Source organism: Pongo abelii, chromosome 10, assembly GCF_028885655.2.
Source record: "Pongo abelii isolate AG06213 chromosome 10, NHGRI_mPonAbe1-v2.0_pri, whole genome shotgun sequence".
NCBI lineage: Eukaryota > Metazoa > Chordata > Mammalia > Primates > Hominidae > Pongo > Pongo abelii.
The window spans coordinates 37469132-37488822 of NC_071995.2; the positions used below are offsets into that span (position 1 = coordinate 37469132).

Below are 19691 nucleotides of genomic sequence, written 5' to 3' on the forward strand. Positions count from 1 at the left end.
TTAAGATGTGAAGGAAAGATGAGTTTCTTCTTTCATAACACTCATTAAATAACCTGTCTCCATGAAAATGATAAACTCTAAGATGATATGCCTAGCACATATCCAGTAAGGTCCAATTCTAGTGCCTGGCATATAAAGATTCAAATAAATATTGGTTGAATGGATGGACCACCATACTATATACATTTTTGCAATGTTGGCTAATTTTGAAAAAAACAAAAACAAAAACAAAAAAACTGTTAAGACCATCCAATTACAGTCATGAGGTTAGTATGGTACAACTATCCTAAATGAGAGTTCTGCAATATGGATAACATGACTCTACATCTATCTCTTAAGGTCCAACCAACCTAAAAATTATGAGAAATAAACTATTCTGGATATAGAAAATTCCTAAATAGGTAAAAGTTAACTCCTCTTAAGCCAAATTTATTTTTATTTTGGCCCATTTTGGAGGAAAATATTTTAAAAGCCAGCATTATACTCTTTTGTTATCACACATAGTGATGTTTCTCAATCCTGGCTTCCTGTTGGAAGCAAATGCCTGGATGTACCCCAACCTCTGAATCAGAGTCTCCAGAAGATCAGTACAAAATATCTGAGTTTTAAAGTGTTCCATAAGTGGTTATGATGCCAAGACAGGGCTAAAACCCCTATGACATGATAAGCTCCTTAAAAGAAGGAAATGGTATCTTAAATGACTTTATTTATAAAATAAATTTTTAAATAATCACTTAGTAATATCATCTACTCATATACACTATTAAAGCATAAAACAACTTGAATTACCTTTTTCCTTATATTTAGTTAGTTACAGATGTTTTATCAGTCCCTTGTTAGTATTTAAAATCAATCTGGTTATTGTCAAGTTATTCATTATTACAACCTGGATTTGAGTCTAATACAAGAAGGCTTTGGATGAAAGAATTTTATCTGGTGTACTGTGTAGTTTTGGCATGTTCTTTATGTTTCGAGAAGAGTCTCTCTTAACCAAATACAGTGTTAGATTTTGGAATTTTGATATAATTTGGCAAATAAAAATATTCTCCACAGGAAGTGAAAAGTGCTGAATAAATAGCATTATTAAAAATATCTAATGTAATAATCAGTACCAGGTACAGTGTTTGGATTATTAGTAAATACTCAAAAAACAAAATAATTTCCCTTCCCATGACTCTACCAGAGCAGTAGTTCTCACACTTTGTGTGCATAAGTATCACCCAGGGAATCTGTCTAAAGTGCACATATTTCAAGTCTCATTTTCAGAAATTCTAGTTTAGTAGATCTGGGTTAAGGCCCAATAATCCATATTTTAAAATAAGTATCCTTGGCAATTATGATGAAGACAGTCTGTGAGTGAAGTTTTCAGAAACATTACTAAAATACATGAGGGGGGAAAAACACAATCCTTCTGGCTTCCTGATTCATTACCAATAAAGCTACATAGATACAAATCTTCCAATATTAAAAGAATCAAGAATTTGTCATTAAATTTGTAATATTTACCAGAAAAGTCCAGTTCTCTGAACAAGCTTTGAAAATACAAAAAGTCAAACACCAAAAATGTCCTACATTTAAGATTATTCATGGACTACATATTTTGTATTTCTTTGTATAAAGAGTTCCTTTGTCCAGGCTTACATATTTTTTTATTTGTTATCATTTTAAAAGAATGAATATCTAACAAAAAATCATCTTGATGTAACATTTTTCACTATTTTTAGTCCAATATAATAAAATAAATCATAATAAGAACACAAAATAGGGAACGATACTGAATCAAAGGTTAAAAATTCGAGGCTATAGCCAGTTTAAGAAATTTAACATAGAACAGTATGTTAGTACTATTAAAATGTCAAGTATATATCTACATATAAATGAATAAAACAAAAACACACTGAAATAAAAATGCAACTAACACAGAATCAGTATAGGAATGTGAAAGAAAAATCAATTGTGAGTGAGGGTCACACTGGAGTAATACTAATGTGTTAACAAGGTTGTTGAATGGTACTTCTTATTCTGAAGGTGTAAAGGTCCACTGGTCATTATCGTCTAGTAGAACCTATTTAATCACTGAAACAGCAGAACCACATGAATGGCACCATTTACTATGTGTACAGGTAAACAAGGAGACCTGTGAGGCCTGTGACAAGAAACCAGGACTTCTACCTCTCAAACCATTGTAATATCCACTGTATCACTTTAATTGGCCACATAATAAGGAAATCAAATAGACTGTGTCTCTCAAGCTAAGGAACCACTGTACAGTGCTTGTAGTGGACAGAACTGAGGCCTTGGTGGGTTTCAGCTGCAAAGAGAACAAGGCAGGAAAGAAAAGTGCCTATAGGTTGCTCATGAGAAGCAGACCCTGAAATCCCTTGGTGTTTCCTGAGGAATTGTCTTAATACTTCCCCTTAACAGTCAGGGATGGCTCTGGAAATCCTTGGGCAGAAGACCTACACTGAGAGGGAAACATGACATAGGCCAGAAGAGTTCAGGAAGATTCCTAGATTACGAAGATGGAGGCTGCTTTTGCACTAAGTTTGTTTAAACAACAAAGGCTCACTCTTTGGTAACAATAATGCTGTGACAGCTAAAATGCTCAGAGCCCTTTACTCTCTGTGTCAGGTAGCATTTGAAATCCTATACATCTGTAAATGTGTTAAATCCTCATTACATCTCTGTGAAGTAGGGATGATAATTAATCCCCATTCACACATGAGGAAATAGAACCTTGCCCAAAGTCACACTATTCAAATCCAAACAGTCTGGAGCTCTGTATCAATAAAGGCTCAAAAATCCTACAGAACTGATAAGAAAGTGTTTTACTGGAATACCAAATGAAGGAACACAGGTTGCTAGAAATAATGTTTAGTCAGTTTTCCCCAGATCTCAAAGGCCAAATCCCAAATTGAAGAAGCAATTAAGTTCTATTTAAAAAATAGACTTATTGAGGTAGCAATATACTGGAGTTCTATTTAAAAAGAAGGGTGTCATCCATTAAAAATATTTAAAAGCAGCTATTATCTCTTCTTAGCATTCATCTGAAAATCAAGGGTCAACAAATCCAATTTCCAGCCCACTGTGGAAATTTATTTTTAACACATCACTGCCTGATGGTAATCTATCCTTTCGTTGAGAGTTTACTATCCTAATGATTCAGCCCATTTCATTGCTGGATAGCTCTGATTATTGGGAATATTTTTCTTATATTAAGTAAAAATCTGTGTCCTCATAACATCTACTATCTGTTAAAATAAGATACCTGGTAGGCTTCTGCCTTTAGTTTGTTCTCCAGGCTATATACCTCTGGTTTCTTGAACAGGTTTATAAACATGGTTTTGTAACCTTTACTTGTCCCTCACTTTTATTCATTTACCTACTGTCTTAGTTCAGTATATATCCTGGCTGTTGGCAATCACGTTTGCCCCTTAATCAGACAATCTCTCACCTTTCCCTCCAGCACTGATACTGCAGTTCAGTGTACATTATTGGATTCAAGGGCTCCCACTGCTTAGGCAAGAACAGGAGGTGAAAGCATTCTACTCTTCCTTCTGGAATAAGGGTCAGGAGAGGGTATGTACTTCTGATAATTGGGTTTGGAACTTAGAATGTATTTTCTCATCAAATCTGGGATGAGTGCCTGAAACAGTTCTATTAGATCAATGTTTTCGATACAATTTGGTTAAAATAGAATTTAGTTAATGCTGCCCTGGAAACTATATTTTAATGGAAAAATGCATTCTCACTTCAAATAAACTTATAAAGGAGTTATTAGAGTATAGCTAATTGATACATAGGAATGTACTCGTATATTTGAAAAAAATTAGAAAATTATACCATGCAGCCATGTAAAATCAATGTTAAAGATGTGGGTCTCGTTCTATCAATGAAACAGTCCTTGTGTACAGTGAAATAATAAATAAAATGGGCAGAATTTAAACACAAAAGATACTTGGGAATTAAAAAAAAAGGTTTTGCTTTATTTCGCTATCATAGAAAATACATTTAACCAACCAGAATTTACCCTGGAATTTAGGCCTGTTTCAAACACAAAAAGAGTCTATCCCTGCTTTGTGAAGAAATTACATGGTTCTAATATTCCACTGCTGAAAGAGCTTTGAAAAAAAATGCTCCAAATTTAATTCCATTGTATTCCAAATTTAAAAATATATGTTAAAAAGTGAGTTTGTGAATCCAAAGTTTTTAGTTTTTCAAAAAAGGATAGAACAAAAAACAATTATTTTTTTTCACTTTTGTACCTTTGAGTGGAACTCAAGTAACAGAAAAATGTTACCCTCAGTAGATCCAAATTATTCTTGCAGTTTGTTTCTACTCATTCTAGTTTCTAGTCACGTAGCATAACAGTTGTTAAAAGCTCTTTTTTTTTCTTTTTTGGTCTAGGAGAACTCTAATTTTTTTGTTGTTTGGCTGAGAAACCAATATTAGAAGTGGTGTAAGTATTGTATTTTTGAAGGTTAAACTTGAAGTTATCAGGAAATAAAGTTTATAATTGAATTCTTCATCCAGGCACCTACCTGCTAAACTACCAAAGGTAAGCTTTCTGCGGCCCACTTTCTCAACAAGCCAGACTCCCACAAGTGTGAAAATGAAATTTGTGAAGGCTGTAACTGAAGCCAGCCATATTGCAAGTCTATCATCTTCAACACCAGACATCTGCAGAATGGTTGCACTGTAGTACCTGCAAAGCAATGAATAAAACAATTGCTATTGATAGTTACCCAAAGAAACAGGGTTATTTTGATAGAAAAAGATGTATTCAACTTAAAAAAAATATAAGGAGAGCTACAGTAATAACATCAAATTAACGTGGGAATTCATGCAAGCTGTTGAAAAGATCACAATATAAAGACTATGTTCAAATAAATTTATTTTGGAGTTTGTATAATCAAGAAAAGGCACCTGAGCAAGTAGATAAGGTTGAAGGCTTCCAAAGTGATGCACATCCCACAGCTAGGGACAGTGGCATCTGGTAGTTTCACTAAAACTGTATCACTTTAATTGGCCACATAATAAGGTTACGTTATATTAAGCTCCAAGTCCATGGAATGAATCAGAAGTCATCATACACTGTGAATTAATGTCCTTAAAAGACTGCCATAAAAGAATGTAATATAGTGGTAAAAATCTGGGACAAGTGAAGGAACTCCTCAAAAAAGACACAATGAGTAAGACAGTGTCAGAATGTATCTAGCATTGTGTAAAAAGATGAGAAACTGACATGAGACCCATGAGAATCATTTATGTTTCCTGAAAAAGGGTACTCTGGTGAGCTAAGTCTCTAGCATGATTAAGCTCTGTAGACTCATTTCGTGCTAAGTGAACTCACTGGAGACTGGCTTTTAAAAGACCATAATGCCAGTTTGTTGATGCACAATGGAAGATATGTCTGGCACATTTAAGGATGACAAGTTTCTCACAAGACATTTCTTTTCTGGTGGAAACATTAATAGCTAAACCAGCTGATTATTTTAAAGTTAATCTGAAAACAAAGAAAGCAAAATACTGCTGGTGAGTCACTGATGAAATGTGATAGAATTCAAATCTTAAATACACATTTTGAACCATGGCTTTGCCCAGCCTTTCAAGTCATTCTAAAACAAGTTAGCTTCATTCACATCAGACAGTGGTCATCCAAGCAATATGTTAAATCAGGCTGAATATTTCCATAGTTAAAAATCTACAGTTTCTGAATATTTATCAATACCTTCATAATATTTCAAAAATCAAATCTGTTTTGAATACGTTTAAGTCTCATTGATTCATCAATGGCTTCTGTCTACTAATTTTTAAACTAATGATGATGGTTCTTATGTAAAATTTTAATACCAACATGGACTCATTCATCTTGAAAAAAAGTGTTTTCCTTTTTTAAATTAACAAACCAAACCTATAAATTAACTATGTAGCATGAAGGATGTGTTTTACTGATCACACTAAAAAGCATGCCAACCATTTTAAGACTGAATTCTGACAGCTGTTGCAAAAAGAGAAATTCCCAGCAGAATTATTCCCATCATCATGAAAACTGCGAACGTTTTGCAGTCAGAGTGTAAAGTGATGATAAAAATTATGAAAACAATTCATTCCATTTGTGTAGTGTTTTACAGTTTCCAAGTTCTACCATATACATTTTCATAAAGACCTGTATGGCAATGTCAAACCTTACATGTAATCACTAAGAAATTAACATGAATACCAAATCTGAAAAGGCAGAAACCAGAAATATTGAAAGAAAATTCAAATATTTAAAGCCAAAAGAATTTGACATGTGTCATGCTACTAAGTTTCAGAATCTTCACAATAATTTAAGAATAAGAATAGTTATATTGTGCAAAATAATTCTTCCAAATAGAGGCAGGGGAAAATTAAAACAGAAGCTATTTTGATGCTTTCATTTTCAATAAAATAAAACAATGAAATCACAAGTGTTAAATGAAGGGATGGAAAGGAGAGTAGTATAAAACAGAATAAGTTGTCTAAATTTCATTTAAAATGAAAAATGTTACATAGCTATACAAAGTATTTTAGGTACTTAAGTTATAGAGTCAGAATGCAACCAAAAACTGACCTGGGATTCAGAAACCTGCATTCTAATAGCACCTCCGTGTCTTCTGGCCAGGTTAGGTAACATAATCACTTGTACACTGAATATTTATTTATTAAGTACCTAGTGTATAAGCTATGTTAATTACTAAGATCCCACAGATATGTTATTAAATCCTGTTGCTGCCCTCAAGAAGCTCATACCTTAATTTAAAAGAATGAAATGGAAAGACAATATTTTAATATCACAACACGTAAAAGCAACAGTGAGGCATAAAGGACAGAGCAAACAATTTATTTGCTGTAGAATATTTCTTGATTTTCCAGGGAATTAATGTTAGGGTTGTGCCTTGTCATAGAGGTTTGCCAGCAGGTCTGACAATCTGGGAGGGCATTGGAGGTCACTGAAATGACACATCTGAAGGACCAAAGTGCAAAATGGTATGCTGGGTTCACAGACATAAGTACTTCGCCTTGATTGAACACAGAATGCATACAAATGAGGGGCCAGGCACGGTGGCTCACACCTGTAATCCCAGCACTTTGGGAGGCCAAGGCGAGTGGATCACCTGAGGACAGGAGTTCAAAACCAGCCTGGCCAACATGGTGAAACCCCGTCTCTATTAAAAATACAAAAAATTAGCTGGGCATGGTAGCGGGCACCTGTAATCCTAGCTACTCAGGAGGCTGAGGCAGGAGAATTGCTTGAACCTGGGAGGCGAAGGTTGCAGTGAGCCAAGATCACACCACTGCACTCCAGCCTGGGCAACAAAAGCAAAACTCCATCTCAAAAAAAAAAAAAAAAAAAAAAAGAAGAATGCATACAAATGAGAAGTATGATGTAAGGCTATAGCAGAAGCTTCTGTTGTGGAGGGGACTTGAATGTAATGCTATATGTTTGGACTTCGTATTGTAGGCAATGGGAAATCACAAAGTGGAGTTTAAAGAGAAATAACAGGATTAAATCTGTTCTATGAAGACATTACTCTGGTGAGAGCCAAGTGGGTGAACTGGAGGCCGACTGAACTAAAGCTATATTGTTCTGAAGCCTATTTCAAGTCATTATACTGGCAACAGGCAATTGCAGATTATCTGGATTAATGGAAAACAGTAAGGGGAGGAGCTGAAATTCACTGACAGCCTTGTGTCTCCCTCTGAGCAAGAGCTGCAACTTCAGCCCACACTAAATTTTGTCCTGTACAGACTGCCTTGATTTTCATCTTCCTTTCTCTAACACTGGTAAATATATTAGTTTGTGTTGCTGCCATGACAAATTACCACAAGGTTAGTGACTTTAAAACAAAACACATTTATTATCTCACAGCTCTGTAGGTCACGAATCTGACAAGTGTCTCACTTGGGGGTCAAAAATCACAGGTGTCAGTAGAGCTCTGTTCCTTCCTGGAGGCTCCAGGGAAAAACCATTTCCTTGTCTTTTGCAGCTTTTAGAGGTCTCCTAATTCCCTGGCTGGTGGCCCCCTTCCTCAGTCGTCAAAGCCAACAATGATTTGTCAAGTCCCTCTCATGCTACTTCACTATGACCTTTGCTTTGCCTCCCTTGTGACTATATTGGCTCCACTCAGAAAATCCAGAATAATCTCCCTAATTAAGGTAAAGTGATTAGCACATTTAATTCAGTCTGCACCTCAATTTCCTTTTGCCATGTAATGTAACATATTCACAGGCTCTGGGAACTAGGATGTGTTTGTATGTCCTTGGGGGGACCATTATTCTGGCTATCACAGTAAACCTACTAATAAGCAGTAAAATAAGCGAAAGCCAACAGTTATAATGAGAAGGAAGGAATGAAAGACAAGGACATCTATTTAAAAGGTAATCAGTTCTAGAAAAATCAGGCATAACTACATTCTCTTTCATAGGGCAGGACATGATATATCTAGGTCAGAACTATTCACAAACTTAATTTTAAAAGTCAGGTCATGGTCTTATGGGGAGATACATTTAACTTACATTTACAAAGTACATTCCAATGTTTTCATAAATAATGATGTCAGCCAACCATTTAAGTAATGGGCTACCTACCACTGTGTTTACAATTTTCTAAACCTTTATGCAGTAGTTTGCATTTTCAAGGGACTGTATTCATTCAAAAGTTGCACAAAGGCATAAGGGAACCCTCTTATGCATAAAAGAACAATATGAACAACTGAAAAAGGCTTTCTTTCCTTTTTAGACTCAAAGCAGGCATACCTTCTCCTTTCAAAGTCATTTTATAATATCTATCAGAAAAACTATCATCTTCTTCAAAGATTCCCTGGGCCAACTTTGGTCATCTCACACATACCATCTCTTCCCCAGAGTGAAGTTGAAAGGTTTGCAACTCTCTGTAGACATTTAAGAACAGCCAAGGCCGGAACTCTACGTGCATTGCTATCTTAGAGATTATGTGACACTCAGCTTCCAGTCCTGAATTTTAAATCTGACTCACACAAAACAGAAACATATAGGCTTTGGAAATGACAATCTATCCTAATGCTGACTTTTAACTAGCAATAAAAGACTAAACATGGATACTTCATATGTTTAACAAAATACATCTACTAAGTTCCTATTTGAACAAAGCATTTCCTAGGAATTTCTGAAAAAGCTATCTTTTTCACTATTACTTGCATTATAGAATTAGCAGTAAAATAATTGTCTGCTGGTTTATTGAATTTATCTACTGTAAATTTTTGAGAAGAAATTAAGAATAATTATACTAAAAAACACCTGACTTACTAAATTAAAAATTAAAGACTGATAAGAGAGAGGTAGAACATGAAGATAATTATATGAAAACCTTAGCGGCATAGACACTATGAGTTAGCTCTAAAATTCCTGGCAGCCAAGGCAAAATAGTAAATATTTTAGAAAATTTTAACTGTTTGACAAAATAAAATGTATCAGCTCATAATACAGACAATTTTTTTCTGGCATGGGACTATAAAGACGTTAATTTCATAAATAAAAGGGATATGGAACATACTCTTCCTGACAACAGCCAGTCTAAGTAGGACAAATTAACTGCTGACTTACTCAACAGTCTTATAGGCCATATTCATACTGTGATATAGGACAAGTTACATGAGAAAGTATGGAGTAGTTGATTGACTGTAAGACCTTAAAGATTTCCATTATCTAAGTTATGTTCTTTAGCTCTTTTAGTTCCTAGTGTTATAAATATATATTTTTTGGTACCATATGCCAAAGTACATTGACTACAGAGAATTTAGAATGCCATTACATTAAAAGAGGTTCTTTTAACTAAAAATAATTATATTTTCCTATTGGGAGACTGTTTATATACTCAAAAACAAGGATAACTGCATTAGTCTGCTCTTATGCTGCTATAAAGACATATCTAAGACTGGGTAATTCATAAATAAAAAGAGGTTGAATGGACTCGGAGTTCCACATGGCTAGGGAGGCCTCACAATCACGGTGGAAGGCAAAGGAGAGCAAAGGTATGTCTTACATGGTGGCAGGCAAGAAATAATATGCAGGGGAACTACCCTTTACAAAACCATCAGATCTCATAAGACTTACTCCCTAGCACAAGAACAGAATTGGAACCCCCGCTCCACGATTCAATTACCTCCCATTGACTCCTTCCCATGAAATGTGGGTATTACAGGAGCTACAATTCACGAGGTGATTTGGGTGGGGACACAGTCAAACCGTATCAATAACTATCACAAGGGCATCCACTTAAATGTTAGTTCCAGAAAAATTTAGGCAATAACTATATTCTCTTTCATAGGGCAGAAGATGACATATTTAGATCAGAATAATCCACAAACCTAATTTTTAAAAGTCAGGTCATGGACTTGTGGAAAGATACACTGAACTTACATTTAAAAACATGTGAATTCCAATGTTTACAGAAATAATATCAGCCAACCATTTAAGTAATGGGTTACCACTATATTTACAATCTTCTAAACCTTTATGCAGTAGTTTGAATTTCTACTCATATTTTGCATCTGATATAATTTGGATATTCATCCCTGCCCAAATCTTATGTTGAAATGTAATCCCCAGTGCTGAGGTAGGGCATGGTGGGAGACGTTTGGATCATGGAGTTGGATCCCTCAAGGTTTGGTGCTAAATCATGAGATTTGGTCATCTAAAAGTGTGAGGTACCTCCCCTGACCCACTCTCCCACTGCTTGCTCCTGCTTTTGCTATGTGATGTGTCTGCTTCTCCTTTGCCTTCTGCCATAATTGCAGGCTTCCTAAGGCCTCCCAAGAAGCTGAGCAGATGCCAGCACCACTCTTCCTGAAAAGCCAACATAGGAGTAAGCCAATTATACCTCTTTTCTTCATAAATTACCAAGTCTCAGATATTTCCTTACAGCAATGCAAGAACAGCCTAATACAGAAAGTTGATACCGGGGTGGAGCATTGCTATAAAAATACCTGAAAATGTGGAAGTGACGTTGGCACTGTGTAATGGGCAGAGGTTGGAAGAATTTGGAGGGCTCAGAAGACAGGAAGATCAAGAAAAATTTGGATCTTTTAAGAGACCGACTAAATGGTTGTGACCAAAATGCTGATAGTGATATGGACAGTGAAGTCTAGACTGCTGAGGTCTCAGGTAGAAGTGAGGAACTTATTGGGAACTGTAGCAAAGGTCATGTGTATTATGCCTTAGCAAAGAACTTGGCTGCTTTCTGTTCATGTGTCAGGGGTCTGTGAAAGCTTGAGCTTGAGATTGATTACTACGGTATCTAGCAGAAGAAACTTCTAAGCAACAAAGCATTCAAGAAGTCACCTGTCTGCTTCTAACAGCTTATCCTCAGATGAGGGAGCAAAGGAATTACTTAAAGTTGCTGCTTATATTTATAAGGTAGGCAGAGCATAAAAATTTGGAAAATTTGCAGCCTGGCCATGTGGCAGAAAAAGAAAAAAGCTTTTTTGGGAGAGGAATTCAAGCATGCTGTGGAGCAACCATTTGCTAGAGAAATTTGCATAACTAAAAGGAAGCCAAGTGCTAATAGCCAAGACTATGGGAAAAAGTCTTGAAGGAATTTCCGAGAACTTCACAACAGGTCTTCCCATCACAGGCCCAGAGGCCTAGGAGTATAGAATGGTTTTGTAGGCCAGCCCAGAGCCTACTGCCCTGTGCAGCCTTGAGACACTGCTCTCCACATCCTGGCCACTCCAGCTCCAGCTGTGACTCAAAGGGGCCTGCCTAGGTATAGCTCAGGCCACAGCTCCAGAAGGTGCAAGGCATAAGCCTTAGTGTCTTCTACATGGTGTTAAGCCTATAGATGTGCAGAATGCAAAAGTGAAGAATGCTTGGCAGACTCTGCCAAGATTTTGGAGGATGCGTGAGAAAGCCTGGTGCCCTAGCAGAAGCCTGCTGCAGGGGCAGAGCCCTCACAGAGAACACCTACTAGGGCAGTACCAATGGGAAATGTGGGGTTGAGCCCTCAGACAGTGTCCCCTATTGCCTAGTGGAGCTGTGAAAAATGGGCCACCATCCTCTAGACCCCAGAATGGTAGATCTACTGGCAGCTTGCACCCTGCATCTGGAAAAGCCATAGGAATTCAACTTCAACTCATGGGATCAGCCCTGGGGACTGAACCCTGCAAAGCCACAATGGTGAAGGTGCCCAAGGCCTCGGGAGCCCAGCCTTTGCAGCAGTGTTCCCTGGATGTGGAACATGCAGTCAAAGGAGATAATTTTGAAGCTTTAATATTTAATTACAGCCCTGCTGGGTTTCAAACTTGCATGGGGCCTGTACCCCCTTTCTTCCTTTCTTTTGGCTGATTTCTCCCTTTTGGAATGGGAATATTTGTTTACCCAATGCCTATACCCCCAGTGTATCTTGGAAGTAACTAACTTGATTTTTATTTTACAGGCTCAAAAGTGGAAGGGATTTTCCTTGTCTCAGATGAGACCTTGAACTTTTGAGTTAAGCTGGAATGAGTTAAGACTTTGAGGGACCATTGGGAAGGCAAGATTGTATTTTGCAACGTGAGAAGGACATGAGATTTGGAAGGGGCCAGAGGTGGAATGATGTAGTTTGGATATTTGTCCCCATGCAAATCTCATGTTGAATTGTAATCCCAGTGCTGGATGTGAGGCCTGGTGGGTGTGTTTGGGTCATGGGGCAGATCCTTCATGGTTTGGTCCTGTCTTAATGATAGTGAGTTCATACAAGACACAGTCATTTAAAACTGTGTGGCACCTCACCCTGCACTCTCTCGCGCGCGCGCTTGCTCTTGCTTTTGCCATGTGACGTGACTGCTCCCCCTTTGCCTTCTTCCATGATTGTAAGATTCCCAAGGCCTCCCCAGCAGCTGGGCAGATGCCAGCACCATGCTTCCTGTAAAGCTTGTAGAACCATAAGCCAAGTAAATCTCTTTTCTTTGTAAATTACTCAGTCTTAAGTATTTATTTATAGCAATGCAAGAATGGCCTAATCATCATCACATGGAAAATACATCAACAGATGTATTTTAATAGAAAAATGTTTTACTCAAGATACAAACATCTTAAGAACTATTTTTAAAAAATTATTGAAATTTTCAAACATATTTTCATGTATTTGGCACACTGAGAAATCCTCTTTGTACATTATAACATGCAAGACATAAAGCCAAAATCAAAAGTTAGAAAAGTAGAAATCACAATTGCAGATATTTCATATGAGGGATTTGAGCTAACATACTAGTCAATTGTATCATACTACCATTAAATCAAGCAATGATACAAAAATCATAGAAACCTGCAGAAAGTTTACTTATTAATCACATTTAATAATTAGAAAATAATTTTCATAATTTAAATAATTTTATTAGTCTTTTTGGAAGAACAAAGAAGAAAATGTGCCAGTGGAACTTATAAGGGATTTCTACATATGCCAATGTTGCCAATGTGACCTACCCTCTGCCTCAGAAGTGAGTTCCCTCACTCTGGCTTCATACCTCTGGGGGCCTCAGGAAAGACCAATTACTTGTCTCACCTTGCTCAGCCACATCACTGACTTTCCTTTAAGCATCATGGAGAACAATGAAGTAAGCTCTCTCATCTGAACTCTAATTCACCAATTTGCCATATTGACCTATTAATTCATTCTATAAAATACATGCCCACTGGACATTGAACATATGGGACTTCACATAGGCTCACATTTCCCATTTGTTGAATTGTATGTATAACAGGTTACATGTGATTGTTCCCAAACCTGTTTATGCCTGTCATTGTAATTATATAATTCAATCAAATGTTACATAAAGCAACAAAACATAAAATACTAAAAGAGAGTTGTTGCATTAAAAACAAAACTTCATGCTTTGTCAAAATCCAATAAAGATTGAGTTATTTTAAAAGTTGTGTGGGTAACACAACCATAAAAAATTAGGGATAAGAGAGAAGTAAAAGTCTAGAAAGATTCTGCCCTTGGGCTTCTTCATATGTGTCTTTCAGTTCTGGTTTACTTGAAAGCCTGGAATTCACAGATGACAATATGGGTGTGGTTTATGTTAAAAAAAATCTGGAAACTCAAACAGTGGATATGATGAATTATTGTACAACTAGAAATAAAATGTTTAAGGTATGTATGCATCATTTCCCCATGACTGTCTTTTTCAGTTTACTAAAAAAGTGCTGATTCTAATCTTGTCAGACAACACTTTTCACCCCGCCTCATCATGTCTCAATTATCTGCTTATTTCAGCAACAAGAAGGAGTCTAAGATTTTCAGATCACCTATTTATACCTGGCCATTTACTTCCACACTAACCTGGTAACATTCACTAATTTGACTCAATCTTCCTCTCATCTCAGCCCTCCCATACTCTTTTTCTGTGCCCTGTGAACTAAGTCTAGACATGAGGCATAACCTTCTTACACCTTGGATCCAGAGGCTAGGCTGTTTTCTCTCATATTTTAGATACCTCTGGGCCTGAGGAGTGGGAGATGATGAAAAGAGGGGCAAGAAATGACTGTACTATCCTCTAATTCTTACTTAGTTGTCTGTCTACTTTTTGGTCACTGTTCATTCAATAAAGATTTCAGTACTGGCCTCACAAGTTTCTTCTCCATTCTTACCCCTGTATCATGATTCTCGGTGAGAGTGGCATCAATGTGGACCACCCACACAACATCTGAGTCTCTTTTAACTGCTCTACCACCAAAATCCTTTAAGTATCTTCCTCTCTGGCCAGCACAGCCTACTCTCAAGGCTCACTTACTTGAATTCCCCACTGACACAATATGTCACTCTCATGTAGACTGTATTCCAGACACTGCTACTTTTTTATTATCCATCATCACTCATTCCTGCCCCTTACCCACAATAGTACTTACTATGTAAGTACTTTATATTTCCCAAACCAGAGGGTCTCAGATATTGGTGTACTACAGGATCTCCTGGAAGACTTGTTCAAAAACACAAGACTATTAGGCCCTGTCCCCAGAATTTCTGATTCAGTAGGTCTAGGACCAAGAATTTGCCTTTCCAACAAATTTTCAGGTGATGCTGATCCTGCTTTGAAAATTACTTCCCCAAACCATTGCTACCATCACGTTCTTTTCATCATTCTCAAATTCCCTAGCCTGTTAACCCTTTGTTATACTTATGTCATAAATTCCAACTCTGCCTATATCCAGTTATTCTTCTACTCTGCATTTACATCTAGCAGCTGAAAGGGTCTTGAGAAAAACACAAATTATCCTCACTTGAAATTTCCGAAGATGCACACTTTCCAACTCTCCAAAGGATGCTTTCATAGCATCTCCCTTCTTTCCACTATCCCAGTCTATGCAGCCTCAGGTGAAGTTTTGCCTATAATTCACCAAGAAAGTGTGAGCAATCAGATGGATGCTCCCCTGCCTCATCACCACCAAATCTACCCACATACCCAATCAATCTACATTGATTCACAAATCTCAATCAGCACTCAAACACCTGTCTTCTAAATTCCTTCTACATTTGCTGCTAGAATTATTACTCTTTCCTTCTACTTTTCCCCAGAAATTTATCTGTATTTCTCTTAGTAACACACACCACTTTGTTTCTGGTATTAGAATTACTTAGATACACATCATATTTCTATTTCTATCATATTTCTATAAACTCCCAAAAGAATAGTCTATGTGTGTTTCACTCTTGCAACTACCAAAGCAGGCTTATGAATACTTTTTAGGCACTTAGTGTTTATTTACATGAATGAATGGGTTCATATGGCTTTCCACCTCTTTTCTCCCTTATTTATTTTTACTCAGATATAATTCACATACCATAAAACTTTACCCTTTTAAAATATATAATTCAGTGTTAAGTATATATGATTAAATTTTAATCTCTTTAATAATTATAATAAGTAACGCTCATAAGAAAGCATTCGAACAATCCAAAGGATTAAAGAAACATTTTTAAAAAAAGTCCCTGGAGTAGGATGTAAAGGAAAGGTAGAGTGTGTCTCAGTTTTTCTGAATATGCCCCACCACCATCACTCTCCTGATTCAGCTGCACTCCTTTCTACCTCACTGCCAGTTTGTGTTGCCAGCTGCCCTCCTGGCTGGAGAAGAGTACATCAGAAAATGACTACATATGACTTGGGAGCTTTTGATCCAAACAATGATACAAACTAGTCTTTTCTTCCATCATTGATTGTCTCCAAAGTTCCAAGTTGTGTCCATCTAACACTTCATTAAACCAAACAGGAGGGAAAAAGGTGACAGTTTATTTAAAATTTTTCTCAGGAGGCTTAAGAGCCTGAGTGTGAAAAAAGGGCAGGTCATGGCATTTACTTCCTGAAAAACACTGCTCTTGGCACTGACTCTCAAAAGGGTATTAAGACAGTGTTTTTATTTTAAGCTGTGATGGCCTCAAAGGTTCACTTGTAAGTAAAACTTTGCAAGAACTTTCATTCTATATAAAAGCAACATTTTAGAGCTTGGTCACAAAAATGTCATTATGCAAATATATGTAGTTTTATGCACATTATTTATAACTGAATCTCTATGGAATCACAAACTGGGAAAAGAGGTCAGGAACATGCAGGATTAAGTGAAAACAGCAAAATACGGAAGTATATTCACATAGAATCTCATCTATTAAAAATAATCACAGAAAAATAAGGCAAATCCATCAAAACGTTCAGACAGACTATTTCCTGGTGGTGAGATTTTGATGCCTTTTCTTCTTTACACATTTCCAATTTCCTATAATAAGCATGTATTATTTAAAAGTTTTGTTTGAAGTGTTAACATTTTGTAGATTGGAAAATGTCATACATTGTATTCAGGCACCATAAGCCTCCAATTCTGTAAACTAAATCTATATTTTTAATGTATGTATGTATGTAGAGATGGGGTCTCACTATGTTGCTCAGGCTCGTCTCAAACTCCTGGCCTCAAGTCACCCTTCTGCCTCAACCTCCCAAATTTCTGAGATTACAGGCATGAGCCACTGGACCCAGCCAAACTAAATCTAACACTATTTTAAGTTAAACAGACATGAAATTATAATCACAAGGAATTTACACATATGTCTTCAGAAAATAAAAGACCCTTTAATTTTTTTCTTCACCAAACTTCATATTTTCTTAAATTAATCTATGTCCTTTACCTCTGGTTGCCTAAAACACTACAAATAAGTCACAGTAATAAATTACAAGCCTAACTATTCAATTAAACAAATATTTAGACATTTTCATAGAAAATAAGTACATCATGGCCAAATGTCTCAATAAGATGCAATTAAGATACACTTATTCAGGACGTACTATGTGCCAGATGTAGCAGGAGATACAAAGACAATATCTGGGGACTGTTCAGGGAGGGTGGGAGCCCACAACACTTAGGGTGACCGCCATACATATAACAAGGACACACTGGTGGGCTGAGTTCTATGACAGCAGTAAAGGTAAAGAGCTGCTGGAACATGAAGGCAGCAATGAGCTCCACCTTACAGTCCAAATAGTTAATCAGTGATGCCAATTAGCCACAGTACTGTTTCTCATGTCCCAAGATTGAAAACAATACAAAGGGGCAAGGAATTCAAGATGCAAGTTATCACAGGGTTTAGCTAGAGAAAGCATTTAAAATCAGCCAAGGATCATACATGGGGAGAACTGGAAAGAACCACAAAGACTGTTAGTCATAATTAGGATGATAAACATCTATTCAGGTGCCTGACTAGAAAAACTGTAGTGGCAGAGACAGGTATTATAGCCAGAAACGAATTTCTTGATTTTGACTTTCTAGGAGATGACAGTGATATGAATTGTGACTACATTTAAGAGTTGCCTTTCAGGCAGGGGGCTGATGATGAAATGGAAAAGGAGCTCTGTCCACTGCAGCTCATGAGGCAAAAGAACTGAGTGGGGAAGAAGGATCACTGGAGGAACAGGAGCTAGGAAGGCCAACAAGACTGCCACTACCCAAAGATTGAGGAAAACACAGACTAACCTCACTTGAAATTCCCTACTCTCTCAAATGAATGCTTTCATCTCCCGATGAAAAGAGTGGGCTTGTGGAAAAACAGAGAGTAGGTGAAACAGAAAGCAACACTGCAAACAAGGTGCTAAAGTAATGGGCTTTATTCGGTCATCTAACATGTAAGAAGTATAGAGAGAATCTCTGTACCAAATATTACATATTTGGTATATTTTTTCCTTGATCCCCACTTCTACAATGTGGATGAAGCACTTCTATGGCATGGCTTACCTGTTCTAGACATCAAAACCAATAACTATGAGTTCCAATTATTCTCTGAAAAGATAAATATTAATGAATATTATATTACCACCGAAGCACCCAGAGAAAAATTCTCTCTGGCCTTAGTACATAGGAATTCTTGTACTCCTCTGAGGAATTAATTCACTTCTACCTCGTGAATCATGGAATAAAACATGTCTTCCCTTTTGTACTAGCTGCTAAAACATTTAGAGCAACATGGTTCTCAAACTTTAGTTTGAATTAGAATCATCTGAAGATCGTTCCCCAATGCAAAATTCCCAGTTGTCTTTCCTCTTTGTCCAGCTCCAGCCTCCTCCTACCCAGGATTCTGATTAATTTCAAGAGATTCGAATGTATTTGGTTCAACACCACTTTAAAAAAGTCAGGTTTTGTGACCCAGTTTGTACAGATATTACTCCAGAGCAAATGTTTTGTATAGAAACCATCTTCTACTTTCAGCTATTTCCTAAATCACTAATTTTAAGGTTTCTTTTACCTTACTGCTTCTTCATGTGTTTAAGCCCTCTTACACTTCTGAAATAAAGAGGTCAAGGTTAAAGTGAACAGACCTTTCAATTGACAGAGATAAATTTTATTGTTCCTTTTCCAAATATCAGGAAAGAAAGATGATCAATTTTTTAACAGCAGAGGAACTAGTTGAACTGTAACAGCCCTGGGCAAAGAGAGGTCTGACACACAAATGTATTATTAAATAGTAAATTAGGCTGCTGGCTTGATGCCGGCATGTTGACAGCGCTGTGCCCTTTGATGTTCAAAGGGAAAGGCCTAAAATTACACTTGGTTAATTTCAATGCATACATGCAGCACTAAAACATGCTTGCTCAATTATTAGCAGACCGGTAGGACCTTTCACAGCTGACAGCAAAAAAAATCTAACTATGTGTATATATGAAGTGTGATCTGAAGAAGAAATGCAATTATCTATCAGTCAGCATACATTTATTTAGGGGGTACTACATGACATTCATTTTAATTCTCAGATCCCACAGAGAAGTATTGAACCATCTGGCTAATTCTGAAAAATAGAATTAGGGAGATATTTCTGAGTTAAATGTTTTGGTGTGTTTGAATTGACTATATTGTCTTAACTCTCTACTTTCCTTTAAGTGTGTAGAATTGGTTTTAGAAATGCCCTTTTCATTTCCTGTTCTTTATTATGAAAATTTAAAGCTACTTCATAAGAAAATACAGAATAGAGAAACAAAAAGAATAACGGCTAATGGTCATTGAGTATTTTCTGTGAATCTAAGAGACTCACTTACAGAGTTGGAACTGAGGGCAGAAATAATTTCCTGATAAAAGACGAAAAGAAGTAATATTTTTGAGCACTTACTAAATGCCAAGTAGTGTCCAGATGTGTTTTGCGTATGTTAAATCATTCAATCATCAAAAATACCTTATGA

At 36.7% G+C, this 19691-nt stretch overlaps 1 protein-coding gene across 2 annotated transcripts in view; it reads right to left on the bottom strand.

Moving 5' to 3' along the window:
• The window catches only part of SLC2A13 (solute carrier family 2 member 13), a 355260-nt gene that overhangs the window by 108980 nt on the left and 226589 nt on the right, over window positions 1-19691 (bottom strand). For both annotated transcript variants that reach the window (XM_002823104.6, XM_054527120.2), the window contains exon 5: window positions 4542-4705. In XM_002823104.6, the coding sequence (XP_002823150.5) occupies window positions 4542-4705 (164 nt within the window). The remainder of the gene's footprint in view (window positions 1-4541; window positions 4706-19691) is intronic.